The 24,027-nt window shown below is 43.5% G+C and overlaps 3 protein-coding genes and 1 non-coding gene across 4 annotated transcripts; 3 read left to right on the forward strand and 1 right to left on the reverse strand.

Moving 5' to 3' along the window:
- Positions 1–6,414: 6,414 nt before the first annotated feature.
- Positions 6,415–8,825, forward strand: Act57B (Actin 57B). The gene is made up of 2 exons (NM_079076.4): positions 6,415–6,550; positions 7,238–8,825. Exons 1-2 carry the CDS (start codon positions 6,511–6,513, stop codon positions 8,326–8,328), a joined length of 1,131 nt encoding a protein of 376 aa, NP_523800.1. The 5' UTR covers positions 6,415–6,510; the 3' UTR covers positions 8,329–8,825.
- On the forward strand, positions 8,364–8,459 carry snoRNA:660. The gene has a single exon (NR_002549.1). It is a non-coding gene; the product is annotated as a snoRNA:660 (small nucleolar RNA).
- A 3,670-nt stretch (positions 8,826–12,495) lies between the features above and the next one.
- CG33704 (uncharacterized protein) lies at positions 12,496–13,488 on the forward strand. Its single transcript, NM_001032274.2, has 2 exons — positions 12,496–12,676; positions 12,947–13,488. Exons 1-2 carry the CDS (start codon positions 12,613–12,615, stop codon positions 13,072–13,074), a joined length of 192 nt encoding a protein of 63 aa, NP_001027445.1. The 5' UTR covers positions 12,496–12,612; the 3' UTR covers positions 13,075–13,488.
- Positions 13,489–17,061: 3,573 nt separating this feature from the next.
- On the reverse strand, positions 17,062–23,303 carry hbn (homeobrain). Its single transcript, NM_176240.2, has 5 exons — positions 22,825–23,303; positions 20,933–21,239; positions 20,654–20,783; positions 18,082–18,169; positions 17,062–17,855 (listed from the first exon to the last, which is right to left on the reverse strand). The coding sequence occupies exons 1-5, from the start codon at positions 22,979–22,981 to the stop codon at positions 17,308–17,310; spliced, it is 1,230 nt and encodes a 409-aa protein (NP_788420.1). The 5' UTR covers positions 22,982–23,303; the 3' UTR covers positions 17,062–17,307.
- Between the last annotated feature and the right edge of the window lie 724 nt (positions 23,304–24,027).

The raw sequence follows: 24,027 nt of genomic DNA on the forward strand, positions 1-24,027 counted from the left end.
GTCACAATTTGCTCAAAGGACCTCGGCGCAATGATAATTGCCCGCAATTACATCAGGACTCTTATCACACGCACAACATCTAGCCGGAAAATCTCACCCAATATGCATATGAAGCGCAAAACATGGGAATAAAACACTGCGCTTGCGGGAAAATTGTCGAGGGAAATGGAATTGGTGGCCACTTAGCAGTGGGTGAGCGTTTAGGGCCAGGAACAGTTTTATGACAATCGCCGATACAAGGTTTTTCAGTTGGATACAAGCATGTCATGCCATTAAATAGAAATGATTTTACAAGAATCCAATTCAATTAAGAACTTTCTCCAGCTAACGGAAAAGTCCGTATTTATACAATATATAAATATTAAACTATACAAAAGTCTTTTGAATTATGTTTAGAATCATACGGTTAATATAAATCATAATTATTTTTTATTTTTAAAAATATATAAAAAATAATACATAAAAATAAAATTAAACAATTTTAAATTTATTGGTTAATTTTAGTACACATTACAAAGTGTTTGCCCCATTATCGATTACTTAGTACATTTAGTTTAAAATCGGTTCGCGTCCTGGCGTGCACAGAGCGCCACCTAGTCAACCAGTTGTAGAACTTAACGCGGTGGTGTGCGTCCCCGCTACAGATCTAAAAACCTATGTCTTACAAATTGAAAGAATGTATTTCAATATAATTTGTGTTATATTCACGCATTTAAATATTTTTGCAAATAATAAACTTAAGTAGAAATTGTTCTTAAATTAACCAAATGAGCTAAATGTTTTGACTATTTTACATTTGACCATGGATGAGCGGCATCACTTGGAAAATTCCTTGCTCAGCCGAAAAGGTGGCGCCACACAACTTATCAAGGTCAGTCACCCAAACATTCTAAACTATAAGGTCCTTGTAAAAGTATTCATTTTTAAATGGGAATAATATTTTATAGATAGCTGAGAGAACTCATCTGACACATCGTAATTCCACTGCATTCGGGGCATTGCACTTCCACTTGCACATGCACTGCAGCGCTTAACTAATATACATTTATAGATCACTCACTGATTGAGTGATAGCCACATTGAGAGATGGTCTTCCGAGGGGAAGAAATGCGAAAGATAGAGATCGGAAGACGAATGAATCATCTAGATGGGCGAGGAAATTCCGAAAATATCCCAATGATGGGGCGAGTAGGTGCCAAGTACGCGCCATATATGGAATAAATGCCAGACGGGGAATCACATGTGTGCCTCGCTCCTCAAGAATGGTACTTAATGGGTTGGAGGGGGGGGGGGGGGGGGTGCCATCAAAGTGCTGGGGCGGTGACGAACCAAAAATACATACATTACAAATGAAATAAAACTGTGATGCACGCCAAGTGCAAGACAAAGTCCAAGCGAATTGAACTTGAATATATATACACTGACGACTGAGGCAGTCGAATTAAAATTCCTACATGATTTCCGAGGGTTCGCTGCTGTTTTTGGAGCAGACCAGCGACAAGTGTTCCACGGCAGTCGAAAACGTAGGGGGCAGCTCTATAAATAGGATTTGTCAAAAACCACCGAGTCCAAGTCCGAGTGGATACCACATACATATACATAGCTAGCTAGATCATCATGATGGTGGGGCTGCTAATGAAGATGCTTTCCCCATGGCCATGAGTGGTCCGAGCGGAAGCTGAATGACCATGGGGCAGCACATAGATCCATCTTCCAATTTCTCTGTATATCTATTGTACTTTAATTAAAAGAAGACATCTCACACAAAAATACATACATATGTATGTTCGATCCGCCTTGAGATATATCGCATATTGACGACATACAGCTGATCGCGCCCGTTTGGTCGATGATGAAAGCGTTGGTGCTATTTTGCTTGTTCCTCTTTTCCATCCTCTAGTTTTCTACATTTTTTTTTTTTTTTGTTCAATATATAGGAATATTTTTGTTTTTCCTATGCGTTTGCTGCTTCTATTTCGTGTATATATAAAATAACAACGTTAAAAATAAGTCCGTCCAAACGAAATGAAACCAGTGGCCAGAACCGAAATTATTGAACAACATTTTCTCCCGATTATGATTGTTGTTGTTGCACGAAGTGTGTGCCAGTGTGTGTGCGGGTGTGCCGATTTCCCTGTGTTGGTGTGCTGCAAACCGAACAGAAATCAGTTTCTCACTTCTAGAGCACACCATAAATGTCCGCGTCACTTTTGGTTGTTGTTGCTCTCCTTGCTCACATAGCCAGTCTATATGGGTGAACCCAAGGCAACAGAAACAACAAAGTCAACTGGCAAATATCCTTAAGCAATCCTTATAATTAAGTTCCATACTTCAGTTTCATAAGTACATTACTTATAATTTAATATCATAATACGCTTTATAGACCGACATTTGTACCATGATATCTTCCATTGATAATCGTCTCATTATCAAAACTTTTGGTATACAGCTTGTTTTGGTCCACCCCAATCTACTTTAGACTTTCGAAACTGCGAACATATATGCGGATTGCCGTCGAATCCGCCTTATCTTGGCCACCGCGCTCCGTTCTTGAATATTTCTGTTCGCCCTGGAGGCGTACAGTGCGGCAGACAGAGACTAGGCAGATATATAACAACCGACCTATAGAATCGAGAAACAATACTCGATGGAGCGCATATCCGAAAGTATTTCGGTCTGGCCAGTGGACAGAGATATATGCGGATTTCGCACAGAATATTTGGGTCTGCCATATACGAATTGCCACTTGTCTGACCGCCGATGATGATTGCAGCAGGCAGCACGTGAATGACTAAATTTTAAGTTTATGGGGCTGGGTTGGTATGGTGAAAATGTTTGCGCTGAAATACGATAGGATTTGCCCGATATGTTGCCCATGGAAAATTCCATCTCCAGGCAATCTCCAGCTCCCCATGTGTGTGTGTGTATCCATTGTGGGCACCTAAAAATAAACCTCGCCTGCACTCCGAACCCTAACAAATGGGAAATCTTTGCTTTTCCCCATTAACACAAATTAATGCATTCCAGAAATCACAATCTAAATCGAAATGGTGTGTTTATATGCGTTCGCCTGACCCGATTTCAAACCATTGAAATGAATTGGAGTTGGGTTGGAGGAACAGCCAAGTGGCAGATGAGTTTGCGGCAGCTGGACAGTGGTCAATACTGGAGCTGCTAATGCGCTTAACAAATCACCGGCCATCATCGATTGTGTTGATTAGGCCTATTAAGGGATTGTGGCTAACCCTTTCCCATTCACGATCCGAACCCCTCTCTCTGTGTGTGTTTGTGTGCCCCTGCGAAAATCCAATAAATGCCGAAATGCATGTGGCAAACTAATTTGAAATTAATTCACACAGAAATCAAGGGATATATTCAGCCACTCCCGCAATTGCCCAGCCACTTTGATCAACTCTGTCAATTGCCAAATTGGCAACTTAATAAAAATTCCATCGAAATTCATGAGAATCCCAAGCATTTTTAGTCAGCCAGCCAAAATGAGGGTGGTCCCTGGTCCTCGGGCGACTTTTCCCAGCCGCACAGTCAACCAGCAGTATATCCTTTATCCTTCGTAGCTCCGCAGCCATGTGGCCCCTTGTTACCTTGGCTTTGGGCGAAACCCCCTTTCATCCTCGTCGTCATCGTCTGTGTGCATTCCGCTTGAGCTGTCAAATGCGCATCGCGACTGTATCCCTCCCGAATCCGAATCGGAATCCCAATCCCAGTCCCAGTCCCAAGCCGAGTTCCCAATCCTCATTCTGCGTCGTGGTGGCCACTTTTTGTCACCCATCCTTTGCCGGCTCAATTGCAATTTGTTTTCGTTGATTCCCAGCCTTCGACCTCAGCCCGCTGTTTGTTTAGGATGGGTGTGGGGTTTGTGGATGTCCTGGTGTGGGTGCTACATTTTCGGCATTGGATAATTCACAAATGAATCCCTTTAGTGTCGGCAATTGGCGCACGTGTGCTAAAACAACAAGGTGAAATCGCTGCCAGGATACGTGATCATTATTAAAATTCCTTGGACCAGCCACTACTGGTGACATCCGGCCCTCCTATTTATCCAACGCTCCAGCGACTGCACATCTCGCTTGGCTTTATTAAATTTTGATTTAGCCATTTATATAATCTATTTGCAATTGGCTTTATTTTCGTTACTCCAACGGCCAACGACCAACTTTGGCTTTGCCATTTGACTGCCGATGCCTTGAGGGTCCTTCGGTGGGTTGGTGCGGTGGTTGCTGGGTTAAATTGCCACATAGTGATTTACTTTTCACATACTTTTAATTAACTCTGCATTAACAGTCGAGCTGTTTCACGCGATTAAAATAAAAAAAGGCCCTGGTTATTTTACCTCTGATACGAGTCTCTTTTGATGAGAAACTTTTCGTGCTTACCCTCATTTTTTAAGGCAGTCCAAAAAACAAACAGGGAATTATTTCACAGCCGCTGAGGATAATGTGAAGGTATAAAAGAAATAAATTATGCCGATTGCTAATTTTTATTAAAAAAAAAAACATTTTAAATGATAAGCTCACTCGTGTCCTTTAGATTTTAATTAAAGAAGTTTTTTGAAAAAACGTGGGATTTTAAACATTTTGAAGATTCAAAATGAAAACATGCTGTTAAGTAGAATCATACCTTAAATAATTTATGCTCATCTTATTTAAACCTAATAAATATTTAATACTTAAATGTATTTTCCGGAATAAAAAATAATTAGAAAATTAGAAAAAAAATATTATTGAAAAATATAGAAAATATACAATTGTTGTAGGCATATCACTAAAAACTATTATTTTTATACTTATTATTAAAGTTATTATATTATATTATTATTATTATTATTATACCTATTAAAAAGCAATTATTATAAATTTGCAATAAGTATTATAGTAATCAGTAAGGCGACAATCATAAAATAAAAATATGCCCTACTTGTCTCTCTGGCAACTCTGGAGGAATACCTTGCTTGTTGTCATTTGATCTATATTTAGAACCGTCTAAAATTAGTTCGAAAATAATCCTATTCGAACTAGACCGATTCTTTTGATAGATTAATTTTTGCAATTTAGGTTAAGGGATTAGTCATTCTTCCTCGGGAAGCTGGAACTCAACCTTATTGGTGTTATGTATCCAAAGATACATATATGTACGTGCGAAAATACACGTTTTATAGAATGAATATGCATGGGGCCCCAAATCTAATTTAGCGACATCCATTTGTTTTTCCATGTAGTATAGCAACCGAACCGCGCCACAAATACATACATCTGTATCCAAGTATTTGAATACAGCGAGAATTGGGTAAAATGTGTGGAGGAGGAGAGTGTGGAGGATCCACAGCAACGATTGGCCTCACCGGATTGTGCCATAAAACGTAAACATGCCCCACTTAGTTGCAGCCCAAAAATAGATTGCACCGAACCCAATTTAAATGGGTACCCTGCAAAGCCGGCATGTAACGGTTAAGCTCCCCCCTCCCATCCCCCTTACTAACATCTTACAGCCCGATTTGTAAATAAACAATTAGTTGAATATAATGCTCATTGCACGAGGGGCGTAGACATGGGCGTGGGCGTGGATCTTGGGCGAGAGCGCAATGAGAAATATGACCAAAATTAGAAACGAAAGGCATGAAGGTGCAAAGGCTGGGAAATGATAGAGATGCGATTTGACTAAGGCTGTGCGTTTGTGTGTGTGTACATATCGAAAATAGAAAATGAATTTATTACGACATGAGAAAAACACGAAAGTTATGAAAACAACGAGCCGTACGAGAAAATAGAAGCCAGCAACAAAGCGAATATATCCACCCACCCAATCCCCCACCGTAACGAACCGACCCAAAAAGTATCCAAACCGAACCGAAACATATAGCAAATATAGCAGATATAGCAGATATAGCCGATATGGCCGATATAGTGGGAGAACAGGAGAGAGAGAGAGAGCGACTCGCTGAGAATGAGCAAACGAGTGTGAGTGTGCTGGAGGCGCCTCCTTGCCTTATACGGCACTTTTTGAGACTGCAAACGATCGTGAGCAGGCAGCCGATCGTGCCCGATCCCAACCGATACGATCTCCACGCTCGATCACGCCGAACTATACTGCGCTATATGCTATATGGTATTCCTATACGTATAGCATGCCATACCATATTGTGCCTCTCGCTCGTTCGCCTTATGTTTTCCAAAGAGCCCCCTATGCTGAAGGATCTATTTTTAGGCGGATCGGCCGGTGGGCAGCATTATCGCATCCATGAGCATATTTCCTCGCTGTGTGTATTCGTTTGAGTATTTCTTTTGCCATTGGTATGGGGGCGTGGCGGGGGCGGTGGCGGCGGGGGGCATGGCGACGGCGCTTCTTGGACGAGATGGCATTTCGGCGGCGGTATAAAATCCGAGTACCAACGCGGCGATACTTTAGTCAGTCAGTTGTGTTCCAAGCCGTACACACCGTAACTCTTGATTTAATTCACCCGTGGTGCCGTAAAAAAAACAAAACTAAAACAAAATGTGTGACGATGAAGTTGCTGCTCTGGTCGTTGACAATGGTGCGTATTCCCCATCGAACGGATTATCGTCTTGGCTTTTGCTAAAAGAGAAAAAAAAGAAAGAGAAATAGACAAAGGACCCAACAGCGAAAGGATATTCCCGCATCTAGTGCTAAAGTGATCGCAAAGTGAACGATTTTCGAGTTGTGATTAACTCACGCATCCTTCGGGACACAAGCAATTAGAAATTTGAATATAACAAAAAAAATATTCCAATGCCTTGGATGATTTCGAGAAATATATATTTTAAATATTAGTTATTGAGCAATATTTTCAATTCAAGTCAAAGAATCATAAATATTCAGATAAAGAAAAGCTAAAATATTATATTTTGCACAGAATCAAAACCGATTTGCATAAGTTTTATAAAGATTTTTTGTGCCCGAATCACTTTCATAAGTTTTGATGCTTGAAAGCTTTTCAAGAGATCATGATATTAGAGAAGAGGAATATTTCAGAAATCATATATCTTCAGATATTTCTCTATACGAGAGAAGAAGACAGATCACATATTTTCATGAGAGAATTTTTCTCTCCGCCCCAAACTTTTCCAGTTTTTTCGACTTAGTCGCCAGACTTTTTCACGCTGTCCGTTAGAGCAAATGTTAGACTCCCAGTGTGGGAAACCCCACATGAAGCACTCGAGCGCCCACTAATGGACCCCTGTTCGATTGTGTTATCCTGCAGGCTCCGGCATGTGCAAGGCCGGTTTCGCCGGTGATGACGCTCCCCGTGCCGTCTTCCCCTCCATCGTCGGTCGTCCACGCCACCAGGGTGTGATGGTCGGTATGGGCCAGAAGGACTCGTACGTCGGTGATGAGGCCCAGTCCAAGCGTGGTATCCTCACCCTGAAATACCCCATCGAGCACGGTATCATCACCAACTGGGATGATATGGAGAAGATCTGGCACCACACCTTCTACAACGAGCTGCGTGTTGCCCCCGAGGAGCACCCCGTCCTGCTGACTGAGGCCCCCCTGAACCCCAAGGCTAACCGCGAGAAGATGACCCAGATCATGTTTGAGACCTTCAACTCGCCCGCCATGTACGTCGCCATCCAGGCCGTGCTCTCCCTGTACGCCTCCGGTCGTACCACCGGTATCGTTCTGGACTCCGGTGATGGTGTCTCCCACACCGTCCCCATCTATGAGGGTTATGCTCTGCCCCATGCCATCCTCCGTCTGGATCTGGCTGGTCGCGATTTGACCGACTACCTGATGAAGATCCTGACCGAGCGCGGCTACTCTTTCACCACCACCGCTGAGCGTGAAATTGTCCGTGACATCAAGGAGAAGTTGTGCTATGTTGCCCTGGACTTCGAGCAGGAGATGGCCACCGCCGCCGCCTCCACCTCCCTGGAGAAGTCGTACGAGCTTCCCGACGGACAGGTGATCACCATCGGCAACGAGCGTTTCCGTTGCCCCGAGTCCCTGTTCCAGCCTTCCTTCCTGGGAATGGAATCCTGCGGCATCCACGAGACCGTCTACAACTCCATCATGAAGTGCGATGTGGATATCCGTAAGGACCTGTACGCCAACATCGTCATGTCCGGTGGCACCACCATGTACCCCGGTATTGCCGATCGTATGCAGAAGGAGATCACCTCCCTGGCCCCATCCACCATCAAGATCAAGATCATTGCTCCCCCAGAGCGCAAATACTCCGTCTGGATCGGTGGCTCCATCCTGGCCTCTCTGTCCACCTTCCAGCAGATGTGGATCTCCAAGGAGGAGTACGACGAGTCCGGCCCTGGCATCGTCCACCGCAAGTGCTTCTAAGCAGTTGCAGTTGCCTAGCACCAACACTAGCACCACCCGGTCTACTCACCTGTCTCCTGCTCATCTGGTCCTGCTATTTGTGGTGGTTCTGGGTGTGTGGGCGGCTGGTGCTCCACCGGCAAAAACAACAAACACCACCACCATCCAACCATTTGTTTTTGAATGTCATTATTTACCAACGTGTCATCCTTGGTTCGAGAATACTCTTTTGTACTGACTGAACACAACACCATCAATCAAAATGAATTGTCAATCTAATGCCACGGACCGCGATCCCCATCCACTTGTTAATCGCTCGCGGTTTCCTTAAATGTTGATCGCCATTTGATTGTTTTACGAATGAACCGACACCCTCATGTATTTTGTACAGAACCTAACAACTTCCCCGATAGAGCGGATGGGGTCTATTGACTACGAAATGTAAAATAATCTCATGATTGTAATATTAATTAAAACAATTTATAATTATTTATAAATAAAAACGATTTTTTAGATTTAATTTTTTCTAAAAACATAGAGATTTTGGAAAAAATTGGGGGGGGGCATCTAGCCGGGAAAGCAAATCCTAGCCGAAGCTTTCCATCGATCAGTAGTTCAAGATACATACAATATATATGTACATTTATGGATCTATGTGTGATGTGTGAGCTTTTTTCACCTCCAGACGCGACGGTGCGTTTCAAATTTCCCGAATACCATACCGTAAAGCTTTCTATTCCCAAAATATTTCTGGTTTCGAAACGATTTTCGAATATTTTTAGACGCATTCCAAAATGGGTGAGGCGGCGGACAGGCGAGCGATTTTTTGTTTGTTTATGCCATGAGGAAATACGATCGGAGATGACGCAAGTCGGATGGATGATCAAAGGCGGCGGCCAAAACAAATTGCCAATGTCAATTTGTTGCCGCTCTCGGCAAACTGATTACCAGAAATGCATTTCACTTTGAGGAATAATGGATGGAATATATACATATATAGTGTATGGTGGCAATGCCAGAGACAAATGTTCTCGCCGAGATTGCCAAGACAATTAGTCAAAATGGCGTTGGGCCGTTTAATTAGAACTCGATGTGCATTATGAATGAAATTTGTATTCGCGGTCGTGTCGCCTGTTGCAATTTCAGTTGCAGCCACATACAAATGGGTAATTAATGGGCCCAAATCGCTGGCACTTGGCCAAAAAGGGGCGACAGATGCCGCTAATGAGTTGCACGACGAGATGGGCAAAAATGGGCGCAACTTGCCCGTTCGGAATTCACTTTCTCAAGCGAATCACTTTACGCCGCGCTGCACAACAACAAACAGGATTGGGAATCAGAAATCGGGAAACAGAAATCCCAAATCCGAAATCAGGAAACAAATGCCGGAATGAGAAGTTACCAACCCTCGACTTAAACGGGCTTAACCCACTAATCAATTTGCACAAAAACAAAAATAAACACGTACACAATATCGTCGACGTCGTCGTCATAATGCAATATTCAGTTCTTAATTTCCATACAAATTCGATTTAAAATTCATAATAAAGAGCGCAAATATTTCGAATCGAGTAAGGCACATACATAAGTAAGTACCTCCACGCCCATTTACGATTGCGACTTGAAGTATGCCGCACAAAACGACCCATATGGTCAATTATATATAGCTGCTCCGATTGCCAACCAACAACAATGAGGGCATCCAGTTCTTCAAGGCGCTTCCATTTCCCCCGATTCGGAATCGCACTCGAATCCTTATCCATACTAAGAGTACCATATATGGAGACATCGCACACACCCCAGAGCACACACATTGTTTTCACTTCAATTACTATCGATGAAGCTGCAAAGCGACCAAAAATCCATATACTCGTATAATGCAATCAAAACTTGTGCTCAGCGAAGCGGAAAGTGTTGGAAGCTCTGAGACTCGAAAAGCGTTTCTTGAAAAGCGAGTCCTGATCCCGATTCGCTATGTGCACGGAAAGAAAATAAATATTAAAATATGGAAAAATATTTGGTTACAACAATAATGTATATTATTTACAACTTTGTAATTGTACTTAAAATAAATGCAAAACAATTGGATTTAAACATTTTTTAAACAATTTATATGGTATTCTGCTTACCTAAAAGTATGCAACAGTTATTTGAGAGACTTTCTCCAAGAAATATAGAAATATGAACACAACTCTTAGTTTTATTCCAATTAATTTAGCCCTCAAAGGCCAACGGAAATGATTTAAAATCAAGCAAGTCAATTTCATTTGATTGATTTAAATTTTGGCCAATCCCTCTGCCATTTGCAAAACCCCTTTTCGCCCGCTTGACTGACTGAAAAAATATATAAATCGCGAGGATAATGAAAAGCGTCACATTTGATTGCATTTTTTGTGTGAAATTGGGCTGACAATGTTCGCTTTTGCTGACCAAATAAAAATAAACGATAAAGACGCGGAGCAAAGCCGGCTCACAGCCCACTCACACACAGACACAAAGGGGTGATGGTGATGCATTCACACACACACACACACGCGCACACACACACACATGGGCAAGGACATTTATTGGGGGGTGATTGCCGTTTACGAACAGGCAAAAGGGTGCAGCCCATTGGAACTCGGGAACACGGGAACACCAAGAGCAAGAGCAAAAGCAACAGAAACAGGACCTTTGGCTGAGGAAGCCAGGACCTCGACGAGGCCGTGTAAACGTGTTAGGGCAGAACAAAAAACGCAAAACAAAAAAATGTGCACTTTACGCAATTTATGTGCAAATTTTTCAATGACTTTAAAGCGATGCAGGAGGGCTGATTGAAAATGGGGGATGGACCGGCCAGTGAATATAATCGCTCGCTAATTGACTCTAATAGACCTGGTTCCATCTGGGGTATGCTGGTTATCCTGCTGACCTCCGCCAAAACCCAAGTGCATACGACCGGCGTGCAGGAGGATTACCTTTTCGAAATGAATGGCAACGAAACGAAGTAGTATTATCTCAAGTACTTTGCCCGTTTCAGAAGCGTTGGCTCAGCGAGATCTTTGGCTTAAGAAACACTTTAGCACGCAGCGCGTATTATGTGTGAAAAGTAGCCATTAGAAAATTGCCCACAAATTAGCACAAATAAGGCGAGCATTTAGCAAATTTGAATAAGCTGCCGCATTCGAAAACCCCTCGAATTGCACACACATATTCACGCTGCTTATCCCCTCGACCTTTCACCTTTTCACATGTGCTAAGCCCGCTCACACACACGCACATGCACACACATGCTCACACGTGAGTCCTGGTAATTATGCGCCTGATTTAACTCTACTTTCCACTGCACAAATGACAGTTTCACACTGCCTTATTGTTCGACGTGGCCTTTCTCTCCTAGATATTTCTCTGTTATTTCAAGTGCCGCGCACTTGAATTCTCGGTCATGTCCTTGAAACTGCTCATGCAGAAAGCGGCAAAAAAATAAAACCAAAATCCTCGACAGGACGAAGCTGAAAAAAAAAAAATGGCTCCGCTCATCGAAATATGAGTTCATGAATGTGGACGGCGATTCAAACAAAGGACCTACGCGCCTCCAAGCCACGCCTCATTTTTTTTATATATATATTTATTTTCGTGCCAAATGCTGAGGAAATGGCCGAGGAAATTCGCATTTATTATAATCGCAAGGAAATGCGAAGAGTGCAAAGAAAATTGCTGCCAATTTCCCGCCGCAGAATGCTAGAATCGAAGATGAAATTAATTTTCACGAGCGCGCAAGGAGAGCCGAGTGCTGCTGCTCAAACTTTGCAATTTGCGGCGCGTTTCCGTTTCCGGTGGATTTAGCGTGAAAGAGGCTCCTTCGGCAGACAGGAGACGAGACAGAAGATGCCGGATGGAATACACTGATGACTGAATGACTGGTGGGCTTGTGCTGGAGCTGTAGCCAGAGCTCCAATTGTCATCCATTCCGTTTGATGTGTCGCACAATTTTATTTCCATTTTGCCATCCACTCGCCTTTTTTTCCCGTTGCCCGAAACGATTAGCAGCCACTTAGAGCAGTTAAGAGCCCAATTGAGTTTATTAAATCAGGCGTAATAATTGGCACACACACACAATGAAATGCCAGGCGAAAAGGGACATCGAGTTGAATAGACAGTCGAATGGCGGAATCAAAGTATCGAACGAACATCTATATCGATTCCCTAGCAGGCACTGCCTTTCCCAACAGCTCGCGTTTCCAGTCGCACAATAAAAAAAAACAACACTTTTCGTTTCGAGAGGAAAACAAATTCAAAACAGACTAAATTTCAGGCACCTTCAGCATGGCGGACATGGAGGAATATAACCATCCATTGGCGAAAATAACATCTATATCCGAGGAACTGGGTGAGAATATAATACTCTTTATATTATTTAAAAGGGTTTCGAAGAATTAGATGGCTTATTAATGGAAAATATGTGATATCATTAATCACATTCATAGATACATCAAGATTATAAATGGTTAATATATAAGAATTTAAAAGAAAGTACTAGCTTAAGTTTACTGCTTTGCTGGTCTAAGAACTTTATATGTATTTAAAAAATGAATCAAGATTAGAAACCATTATCCATATTTACATTTTGTTTTTTTCTTTTCTAAATATTCCATTACAGAACGAACTCATCTGGCCCGCGTGCCGCAGGTCCTGCAGCGATTGGAGGACATCCGGGAGCCGGAGGATGAAATGCTGCTGGCTGAAGGTAGTCGACTGAGCAAGAAACTCACTTGGGAGGACTACTAGGAATCAACGAAATTTTCACGTCACAAACGTAACGAGTGACACCTGCCCGAGGTGCCAAGCTGCCAAGGAGACGGGGGGGGGGGGGGGGGAGAATCAAGGTGTTGGCCCGGCAATTAATGACTCGGCTCGACTTTTCACATTCACATTCACATGCTCGAGCTGGGCAAACAATGCTGAGGGCGACAACAGGAGCACGCAAGCCAAAAGGACTCGGGCTGAAAGGCACACAAATAAATTGTGACAAAGTTGCGGAAATTTAATTAAAATCAAATAGAGGCGGCTAAGCGAAAAAGGGGTAGCGAATTGGCAGTCAGGTGTGACCCGATATAGTTGGTAACACGCTTCCAACTTGCTACGAATATTGCTAGTTTTCCGCGTCGTTTAATAAACAAAATGTAAACAATGTTTAACAGCAATGACACACATGGGTCCACCACCCCCAGGTAATCTCCTTGTTGTTGTTGCTATTGCTATTGCCTTTTTATTAATATAATTTATGAGCCTGTGGTCGTGAGCGGGAAAAGCCAGCGGCAAGTTGGAAATGCAGGCAATCCGAATGCCAGCAGCTGGCTAATTTCACAGCGCACACATTTGATTAACTTAATTTAATAGTATTTCTTTTTTCCCCAACGTTATCCGAGCTGCTAGCGCTCGTTTTGATATATTTGTTTGTTTATTTAATTTATTATTATAGTTACGACTATGCGCTCTGGTTAACAGCTATAAATGCGATTATATAGCCATCGATCATTGCAGCTCGTTGGGTATTCCATTACTTTTCGATTATATTTAGAAAGTTCTTCGAGTATAATATATCTATATATCTTTATAATGATTGAAATATAAATGGTGATATGAAAGAGCATGACAGACATAGTGGTCACAACAATTGAGCGAGGTAGACCATTGGCTAATAAGGACACAATTGGCTGCCAGCTGTCTCTATATGCAGTTCGAATTCTACCTGAACTGGCCAGAGTTCGCATCAGACAAATCGGGCATGAAACCATAATGGCTAGAATCGGCAAAACAAAAACCACGGGACACTGCTCTTTCTTTAATCGCGGCCAGAGGAGACGAGTCGTTTGTCAGCGATTGGCAATCGATAAAATTAGGCACAGCTTAGCCACATTTGAAAGTCAGCAGGCCGGAATCCTTGGCAGAATGTGCTCACCTTTCTGAGGAGTCTCAGCTGGAAAGGATCTGGGGTCGGCGCGCTTTGAAATACTTAGCTGGAGCGGTGGCAGTTGACACACAAAAGTATCGGATTTCTCAGTTGTCGCCAGCATACTTAGTATCCTTAATATCCTGTCGGAAATGTTTTCGTTCGCAATTGCACGTTGCGGTGTGTTGGCAATTTGTACATAGTTTATTTTTTCCATCATCTATTCTCGAAGGGAATGCGATCGCCGATCGACGGACACTTGATACTTCTCAGACAAATTGTCGGTATATGTATGTCCTTTTAAGTGGTCACAAATTACAGCAATTACGCAGCGCCCTTGTGTCCTTTTTTTTTTTTTTTGTGTGGCATTGGCAGTAAATGCCGGCAAAATGGCGCTCATTAGGTATATTCCTTGTGCAATCTTCCTTTTTCACCCACAGAAAGCCAGACAATCTGCGTAATTACTTCGCTGACAACTTTTGATGAATTAAATGCGAAATAAATTTTTAAGTGCGCGTAACGAGCAGTGCGACTGCTGTGCCAAATGAAATGAAAATACGGCGGCAAACAGGACGAGCAGGACGAACAGGACGAAAGGCGATTCTCCGCAGAGAGAGAGGTGAAATCTTTCTTAAGCGTCTGTTGAGCGGATTTAACTTGTTTAATTACCGCTGTATTCACTGCATCATCAACTGTCGCTCATTACGCCGGGATTTCATACATATATATATATCACTTACATATATACTTATATACTTATATATTCAAAAATGCTGGCAGTTTTTTAAGTGCACCGCCCACCGTCAGCATCTCATATCGCGTCCACTTGCTTGCTGTTTTGCGTAACTGTTACCATTTTAATGCGCTCGAGTGTCGAGGACGAAATTGATTTTCGTTTAGCATTGTGTTGGGCATTTTGAAGAGCATTTGTGCTCTCGTCGAAAATTTGTGCCAACACAAGGTGAAATCGCACTGAGCCGAGCGCAAATAAAATGGAGGGATTGGATGGCTGGGTCCTCGACACTCAATTTCGTCGAGCCACAAATGCGAAACTCGAAGGACCACTTGATAAATTTCATATATTTATAGCCCGCAGAGTGATGCGCTGCATTTGCACACTGAGTGAAATTCCATGAGCACACACACAGACACACGAAGAGAAATACATACACACACACACACACACAAGGACATTTTGGGTGGCCCGGATTGTCGATGGGCGGCTTACCCCGCCCACTTTTTTGCCACCCACCACTGCTTCTTGGCCAAACACTTGCACAAATAAAAGATCTACTTCAACTTATTGAATTTTCGTTGATAGAAACAAGATGAAAGGCGACTGGAAGTGCAGCGCCACTTGAATACCCTTCCTTTTATCTAATTTAAAGTATTTACATTGCTTTTAGGCGTCGTGATGATTAAATCAAATGTCCTTGTAACAGAATATTAAGTGCTATATAATATTTTCCTGACATATTCGTATGGCTTTACTTATTAACCATTTTGGTTAAATATACCAAGTTCTATCGATTGGAAGAATCAGATAGGAAAGGGTATAACTTCGTCGCCAGGACCTTCCATTCGCCGGATGTCTTTTGCTACCTTGTACACAAAAGGACGGCCACAAAAGGCAATTGCATATGAGTTTTATGAGAGCTTCTTTTGACTGGTCCTGGTTGCTTCGTCCTTTCGGGCACATCCTTTTGACTGCGACAAATCCGTTAAGTCGCGCATTTCGCTCATTATTATTTGTGCAGGGAATTTGGCTCTGACCTCGCCCCATCCCCAAAAAAAACACTGAGAGTGGTAAGTGTAATCAAATTGCAACCCGAATCCGAATGCGAATGCGAATCCGAATCTCGGTGAAAATCTAGACAGAATCGAACGAACAGGAACTTGACGGCGTTTTTATTATTAAATTTGAGGCCATCGCGCACACAATGCGATATCCTGCAGCGCGGACGAGCGCTGTGCGAAATTATTAAAAAGTAATTATGGCACAAATTACGAGATATCAATATAGCATTTAGCTCTGCATGCGGCCTCGAATGAAAGGACTTGGTCTGGTTCCTCTGTGCAGCCACCACCACTTGAATACGCTGCGAATCCTTCGGCTTCGACACATCCAGCCCATAGAGCTGCATTTCCTACACGGCTGTCTGGCACAATGCGATAGATTCCTTCTGGATTCCCATTGTTCTCCGGCTCCTTGGTCTACTTGGTCTCCTGCTCCTTGTCCTGCTCTTCACATGTTATGCAACATTTCCTGCGCTCGGCAATTTTGACATAATATCGAGATTATTATACGATTTGAACTCTGGCCCCTTCTTCGATTGTCGGGGTAGGTCGTCGAATATCCTCGATATTCGGCCCAAGATCGCTTTCATTTGACTCTGGCAAAAAGGAAAGGTCGAGTCGAGTTTTGTACACAATCAATTGTAGCATTTGAGCGATTCATAATGGATCTTTGTAGGGTCATAAGCCCTACTTAAGGTACAAACTTTTTGCGATTAATTTGCCGCGCGGCGGGTAGATCGGTGTATGTATGTATGTTGTGGAAAATTATAAAAGTCCTTCCCGTTAACGGAAGTTAACCGGGAGATTAATTTTGGCATTGAAAATGAAAATATGTGAAGAAGGCTAGAAAATTTGAAAGACCTGTTTACAAGGAATGTACAAAAGAAACGACACATCCTATGTTTTGTGTGATAACTTAAGATCACTTGACGTAAGATCTTTATAGTGAAATAATTCATTTCTTTGATCAACAATCTATCTTACTTTTTAGCATATCTTCAAACCAGCCATAAAACGCAACAAGTATCTTTTCATATCGTTTATTTCTCGACAGTTTAAACTTAGTGGATAGACTACCAAAATGTTCGCTCGAAGATCGCTTACAGATACATAATTCTTTAGGCATTACAACTACGTTAACTTTGGCAATCGACAAAGCTGCAAATATCTTACAGTGCGTGGGCTATGTGACCATGAATAAAACTAGATATCTACAAGTATGCGTGTATCTATATATGTACATAACGAATCCAAATATCACGGAACAGCGTTCAGTCCTCGCCCTTGGTGACCACGGAGACGGGTGTGGAGGCGTTGCTGCTGGCACCTGCCGCGCTGTTCGGCGATTGGGCGGCCGTCGAGATCAGTCCGCCCGTTAGCAGTCCGCCGCCTCCGTTGCCGCCCGCTGGGGGCGTGGCATGCGGCGGTGTGGGATGAGGCACTAGCTTGGGACTCTCGCGCGGACTGCTGTTGCTGCACGGCGGGCTAACTTGGCTCATCGCAGAGAGTCCTGCGTGCAGCGATAGATTCTGCGGATAGCCGGCCGATGCTGCCGCCGCTGCTGCAGCTGCTCCCGCGCCAAAGATCCCATTCAGATTGCTCAGGCCCATGTACTGGGAGAGCAGGGTGTGGAAGTTGGGCAGCTTGTAGTGGGGCGCCATCAGGTGCTGGGGCAGCAAGCCGGCGGCAGCGGCTGCAGCGGGATTAAAGTGCTGGTGGAGGGCAAAGTGCGGGGGCCAGAACTCCGACTGCATCGAGCCCGGATGACCCGGAAGTCCATGTGGCGGCAGGGGAATGCCCAGCGGAAACTCCGGCAGACCTGCAAGCGGAAGGCAAAAGGGCGATTTCGTTAGTCGAAAGTCAGAGAGAGCGGGTGGTGGCGGTGGTTATGGTGGTGAGACAAGCGACACAAGCGACATAATTCCTAATTATGTTGCACACGTAATTTGGCAATTTGCGGACAAATCAAATGCGTATCGCTGGTTGGGTGGGTGATGGCTGGGATTTGATGGGGTGGATTCGTGAGATGGGGGTGGTTAACTCACCTTGTTCGGGCAGAAGGTAACCGGCCTTGTCCTGATTCATAAACTTCTCACGTTTGCGCCATTTAGCCCGACGGTTCTGGAACCACACCTGCAAGTGCACGAAAAAGAAGGGAGTTTAGAGATGGAGTTGTAGGTATGCAAATTTTGGGTGCCCTCGGATTTAAGGCTATTATAAGCTAAAGGGGTAATAAAAAACATAAAATTATCTGATATATCATTTACCGAAGAGAGGATATGCCTTTTTCTGACTTATGTATACAACCTGTATACTTTTCAAAAACCAGCATACTTTTCTAAAGGGTATCTATCCCTCGATCTAAACTTGATTAGTTCTACAAAACTAGCGCCTTGGCAAGCGACTTGTAATTGCTTTGACTTTGACCAAAAACCGAACAATTTCCCAATCTATCAATCTGTGTGCTCGCAAAGTTGGAAGCACTTGGTCCTTGGATGGCTCCTTCTGCCGCCTCCAGCCTCGAGTGTCTGAGCCAAAGGACTTGGACGCCGTGGAGGGTTAGGTCAAATACAATGGCATCCAATCGGAAGTGTTCTGCTCTGATTTGCAACGCTCTCTGTCTGTCGCTACCCGTCTCGCTCGTCGGACAAAAGGGTGTCTTATGCATTTTTCGACACTTGCTTGGGTTTGGGGTGGACCAAACTCGCAGCCACCCAAATTCACCCCTATGCAAATGTGCCCCCTAGGCCATCCACAAAATAGGCGTTGGCTGCACATACATTTCCGCCTTTTGGGGGCGACGAATTTTCAGTCCGAGCCGAGGCTCTCGTTTTTGATGGCAAAATTAATTGTTTGTAAATTGAAATCACTTGACAACTGTCTGTAACGCTCGTTGATGAATTCGAGACAATAGAGAAGGCTCTGCAATTATAGACACCCTGTATTTAGATGTAACCCCCTTCTACGGCCACCCACAATCTGCAACAATGTGTGCAGTTGAGCGAGTAGTAAATTAGCAACGATTTCCTTGCTATAATTGCTGCCAATTATTGTCCTGTGTCCTGTGTGTGTCTCTGCTGAGAAAACGCCACCCACCACCCCCAACCCCTTCACAGCATAAGTGCTGTGTGTGTGTGCGATTTTGTGGGCTTTTTAATTGTCAGTTGGCAGCAATTATTATGGCAACAACTTAAACCACTGTGCCAGAGCAGCCAGGCAGTAAAAGTTGAATTGCGGATATCCGTTCAGCATTTATCACACATGTGCGATCAAAACGAGAGAAGAAACTGTCGCAAAAACTGGAAGAGGCGGTTTGTAAACTCAAAAAAAAAATGTGTACTTTAAAAAATTGTATAAGAATTCGTTATTTTGGATTTTCAAATGTGAAAGTTCTTTGCATATATTCCAATTAAAAAGACTGCATAAAGCGTTCAAAAACGCTTTGTTTCAACAATTTCCAGATTGATACAAATTCGCTTTCAATATTTTTTTCGCTTTTTTCGATACCCCAACTCGACAATAAAAATTTGACTTAACCCGGCAGATAAGTCGCTGGTTACTCCTTTTTTTTTCACCAAATGCCCCACACAACGAGCATGCAAATCCGAAAATAATTGCTCACTTACCAACCCCAAAACAAGCGGGGATTACGCTTTGGATACTTTTGTATCTATCAGCAGCTCAGCAAAAAAAATAACACATGTATTAAAATCGGGCAGCTCTAAGTCGGTTACTATTCAAGTACCCGAAACGCTCTGCATATGCGAATCAATGACCAATTACAGTTAATCTGCTAACAGATACGAATAAGTGCAAGGACGCGCAGGATGAGAATGCGGATGTGAGGATGTGAGCATGCGGATGACGACCGTGAAACGGACAATTTGTATTCGAAGCGGGTAATCCCTATGTGAGTGCTTAGGTCAAGTTGTTTCACATTCACATTCTCTTCACTTCTTGTTTTTTTTCACTTTTTGTGCCAGGCCATACTTTTCCCTGCTTTTTTATTCCCTGTCAACAAACAGCATCGAAATTGAGCGAATCGCTCAATCAGATGTGAAGTGTTTGAAAGCGTTTCACAACTGAAATCAAATCGTATGCGATTCGGGGCGAAAGGACACCCTAATTACATGTGTAGTCGGGTATATTTGGCCGCGTGTCCTGCCGCCAGTCAGCACCCAAAGCCACTTTAATTGTTTACCCGAAAGTAGAGTTAATAAAAATACCAACACCATGTGAGCGCGGACGATTTAATCATTTGGAAAATCACAATATCTAATGTCCTTGGTGCCAACCCTCTATAGAGAAAAAGGGACGCGTATTCACCCGTATTCAACCCTCCTCCGACTAACGAACTAAGCGTGTTTGTATACAAAGTGGGGCTTAAGTGTTTCAAAGACCATTTACAAATTGGGTTCGGCGATTGTTTTGCCCGTTCTTATCTAGCCATTCAAGTTCCCAGACTCTGAAAGTGGTTTATTCGCTTATTAGCGGACACTGCGATGGCAATATTTAAAGCCCATAGCCGTTAGATGAAAATACAGATACATTTTGAGCGAGTTGAACTGCAACTTAATTCGAAAATAATTGTGCGAATCGAAAACCAATTTCAATTACCTGCACGCGTGCTTCGCTCAAATCCAATCGCATGGCCAGATCCTCCCTTGTGAAAACATCGGGATACTGGGTCTTCTCGAAGGCTCGCTCCAGCTGATGCAATTGAAATGTTGTAAATGTTGTGCGAGATCTGTGAAAAATCGAAAGGAACGGCAAGGGCGGCACGTTAGATACGTCGGATAAGAGTTTGCCCCCCTCCTCTTTGTTGGCATGTTTTTTAATAGCCCGACAATGGGTAAATACGATTTGATCTGCTAAGCGGATTGTCGCTGCACTCACCTTCGAACTTTACGCGGCCTCTCCATATCGCTGAGATCATGGCCATTGTTCAGACTGGAGGACAGCTCGTCGTCGTTATCCACGTCCAGGCCGCCGTCCGTATTCGTTGGGGAGTCCTCTCGTTTGGCCTGAACCTGCAATTGTTGCTGCTGCTGCTGCTGCTGCGAATGGTGTTGCTGTTGCGAGTGCTGCTGCTGCTGCTGATGCGACAAGTGATTGCTGCCGTTGCTATTGCTGCTGTGCAAATGATGGATGTGATGCGGATGGCCGTGGTGGGGATGCGTAATCAGCACTTCGCTGGGTGTATCTGCGATAAAAAACAAAAAGTGGCAGGGAAATAAAGTTAAACAATTTCGAATTGAACTCGAGTGTGTGGGGAAACAAAAAGTTTCGCGTTTGACTTTTAAAATCGAAAGCCAAACGGCAGCTGCAGAAATTGAAGTTCATTCAATTGTGGCTGAAGTAGTTATATCCTCAATTTTAACCCCCTTTTTTTTGTACGGTCTCAGTCTCGAATAAAATTCAAATCCTTCAAGTGCTCGAAAGCTACGCAAATTGATTTGGCAATCAATAACAAATAAATATAAAGCCGGAATAAGTTTTAACCCCAATACCACGGCAGCGAGCATATAAATATCCTTTCACACGAAACGATTTGGTGAGTACTCAAAACGGTTTCTTTTCGAGCCAAGGCAAAACGTGTAATCAAACTTTAATGAACCTCAAATTAATCGGATTCACAATGGCACCAGGACACGTCCCCGCTCAGCAGGACGCCCGTGTCCTGGTTGTATCCTTATCGTATTTCGTAACATTTACGCAGACCCATGTGGCAAGAAGGTAATTTCCAGCGAGCATCAAATTACGAGGCTCACAGGATGCAGTGTCCTGCGGTGCGCACGCCGCTCGTTGTCGCCAAATTGCAACCTGGACCAATGGGTGCCGTGATTCCACTGAATCCAGCCCAGGCAATTTCCAGCCTCCACCTCTCCCGAGGACTTCAATCTAATTACGGGTCTAATGACGCAATTGCCCGTTCCCGCTCTCCATGCGATATATCCGGCCAGATATGTTTTGATACAGTGTTTTTTTTTTTCTTCTCAAGTAGATCCTTGGGCGAACTGCCTCCTGCAGCTTGGCCACGCCCACAACAAGAGTTCCGACATGCCGAACAACTCCCATTGTCATGATATGTTTTCTTTTTGCTCTCTGGGTGGAGTTCGAGGTCGGTGTTTGTCGGAAAGTTTTGAACTGCCCTCATTCACCTTTCCCAACTATGATAAAATGTCCCTTGCGAGCAATTTGCATATGATATGGATGGCAATGTCAATCTGCCTCTCCACTGCTCCGGCTCCTTTGCGAAAGGATCTATTTGATGTGGTCAGTGGAGTAGGAGGACGGTTCGGATTTTGGAGCACCAAATTTGGGGGGGGAGCCCATTGGCTGTGCATGAAGTCTAACGTGATATTTTGCCCTGCTGGTGGTAAGTTGTAACGCATTCAGGATGTTTTCATTATGTTTAAGATGTGTGTGAGAAATATTTCAAAGCTGTAATTAACAAGCTAGACTAACTAAATAGGTCGTAATCAATTCAAATTATACATTCAAATTTAGAATTTTTAATTCGTTTACGCCTGCCCATAGCTATTCACAAATTAATTTTGATATTGGATTTTTTAAATCAAACTAAGCTAAACAATTTATTAAGATTCTCTAAGAAAATGCAATTATTGTATCTTGATTATGTTTCCTTTTAAGCTTTTTGTGTGATGTACTAAGAAACTCTAACGCAGATCGCCGACGGCAAACGATGAATTTTTGTAAAAAGGATCCCCTTACATTTACATTCCAGTAAGTTATCCCCAGTTTATATTTGTTAAACTAAAACTCACCACTGCGCTTGATCTGGTGCTGATTGCCCAGGATCTGATCGATGCTGTAGACGGCGCGGGGGCGTGAGACAGGACTCTCCTGAACGGGGGCGGGGCGCATGGCTGGCGGCATGATTGGATGGTGCTGATGGTGCTGCGAGGTCGTCGTGGTCATCATAGCTCCACCAAAAGAGCAACTCGCGATCCGTACGGATTTCTATTGGTTTACTTCACTTGCTACAAGTTGGTTTTTTCTTATTTTGTTAGCGATTTTCCAGATTTTCGTTTTTGGCAACTTTTGTTTAATGTCACAATATTTGTTGAGCACGCTTTGAAAATTAGCTTAATTAATTGCTATTATCGGGTAAATTTGTCGATTAAACGATGCGATTTCGATACGGAATACGGAACAGCCACTGCGACGAACTGCAATGAGCTGAATCGAATCGAGTGAATAACTGCGAGTGAGTAGTGCTCGTGACGATCAACAACCACCGACTGAGTGCGATTCCTGCCGCCCGTAGGTTTAAATACGTTGCCTGTTTTTCGCTAGCAAGTGAAATGGGCGAGGCTCGCTCGCTCGCTCTCGAATCCGAATCGGAATCACAGTTCCCAATCCTTCGCTTTCGCCCATGTCCTGCCATGCCAGCCGTCTCTTTCGTTCGCACACGCTCGCTCTCTCCCTCTCTCTCCTGCTGTAGGGGTAGTTTCCCCCAGTATCTCAGTATCTCAGTGCCGTGTATCTGTGTGTTGGGTTGGCTCGCTCGGTGTGTGTGAGTTTGGGTTGCAGGTAGCTTTTGGTTTTGGCTTAGGGGTGTTGGCCTCCTCCACTCTCTCTCTCTCTCTGTCTCTCTTTTCAAATCTCTCTGGTACTTTTCCTTGACACCTTTCTCTTTCCTACCCATTTAATGCACTCTCTTTCGGTAGTTGTAACTAACATGGTTTGCTCATTAATTGTGTTTATTTCACAAATTTCGCTTGTTAAAAACTATTTCACCCTTCCCCCTCTTCCTTTATATATATCTCACTCTCTCTCACAGTAGTTTCCTCTCCCTCCCGTTTCCCGGCTCATCCACAAATCACAAAACAGGTTGAACCACTCACGGGATTGCCAAACTGGTACCTGAATCAAGTCGGCCATTTGCCAGGTCCTCTTTTATTAGTTCCGCTTCCATTTCGGCGATAGATTTATGGCCAGGATCCCCGTGATCTTGAGAATGAGCC

Source organism: Drosophila melanogaster, chromosome 2R (genome assembly GCF_000001215.4).
Source record: "Drosophila melanogaster chromosome 2R".
In the NCBI taxonomy this organism is placed as follows: Eukaryota; Metazoa; Arthropoda; class Insecta; order Diptera; family Drosophilidae; genus Drosophila; species Drosophila melanogaster.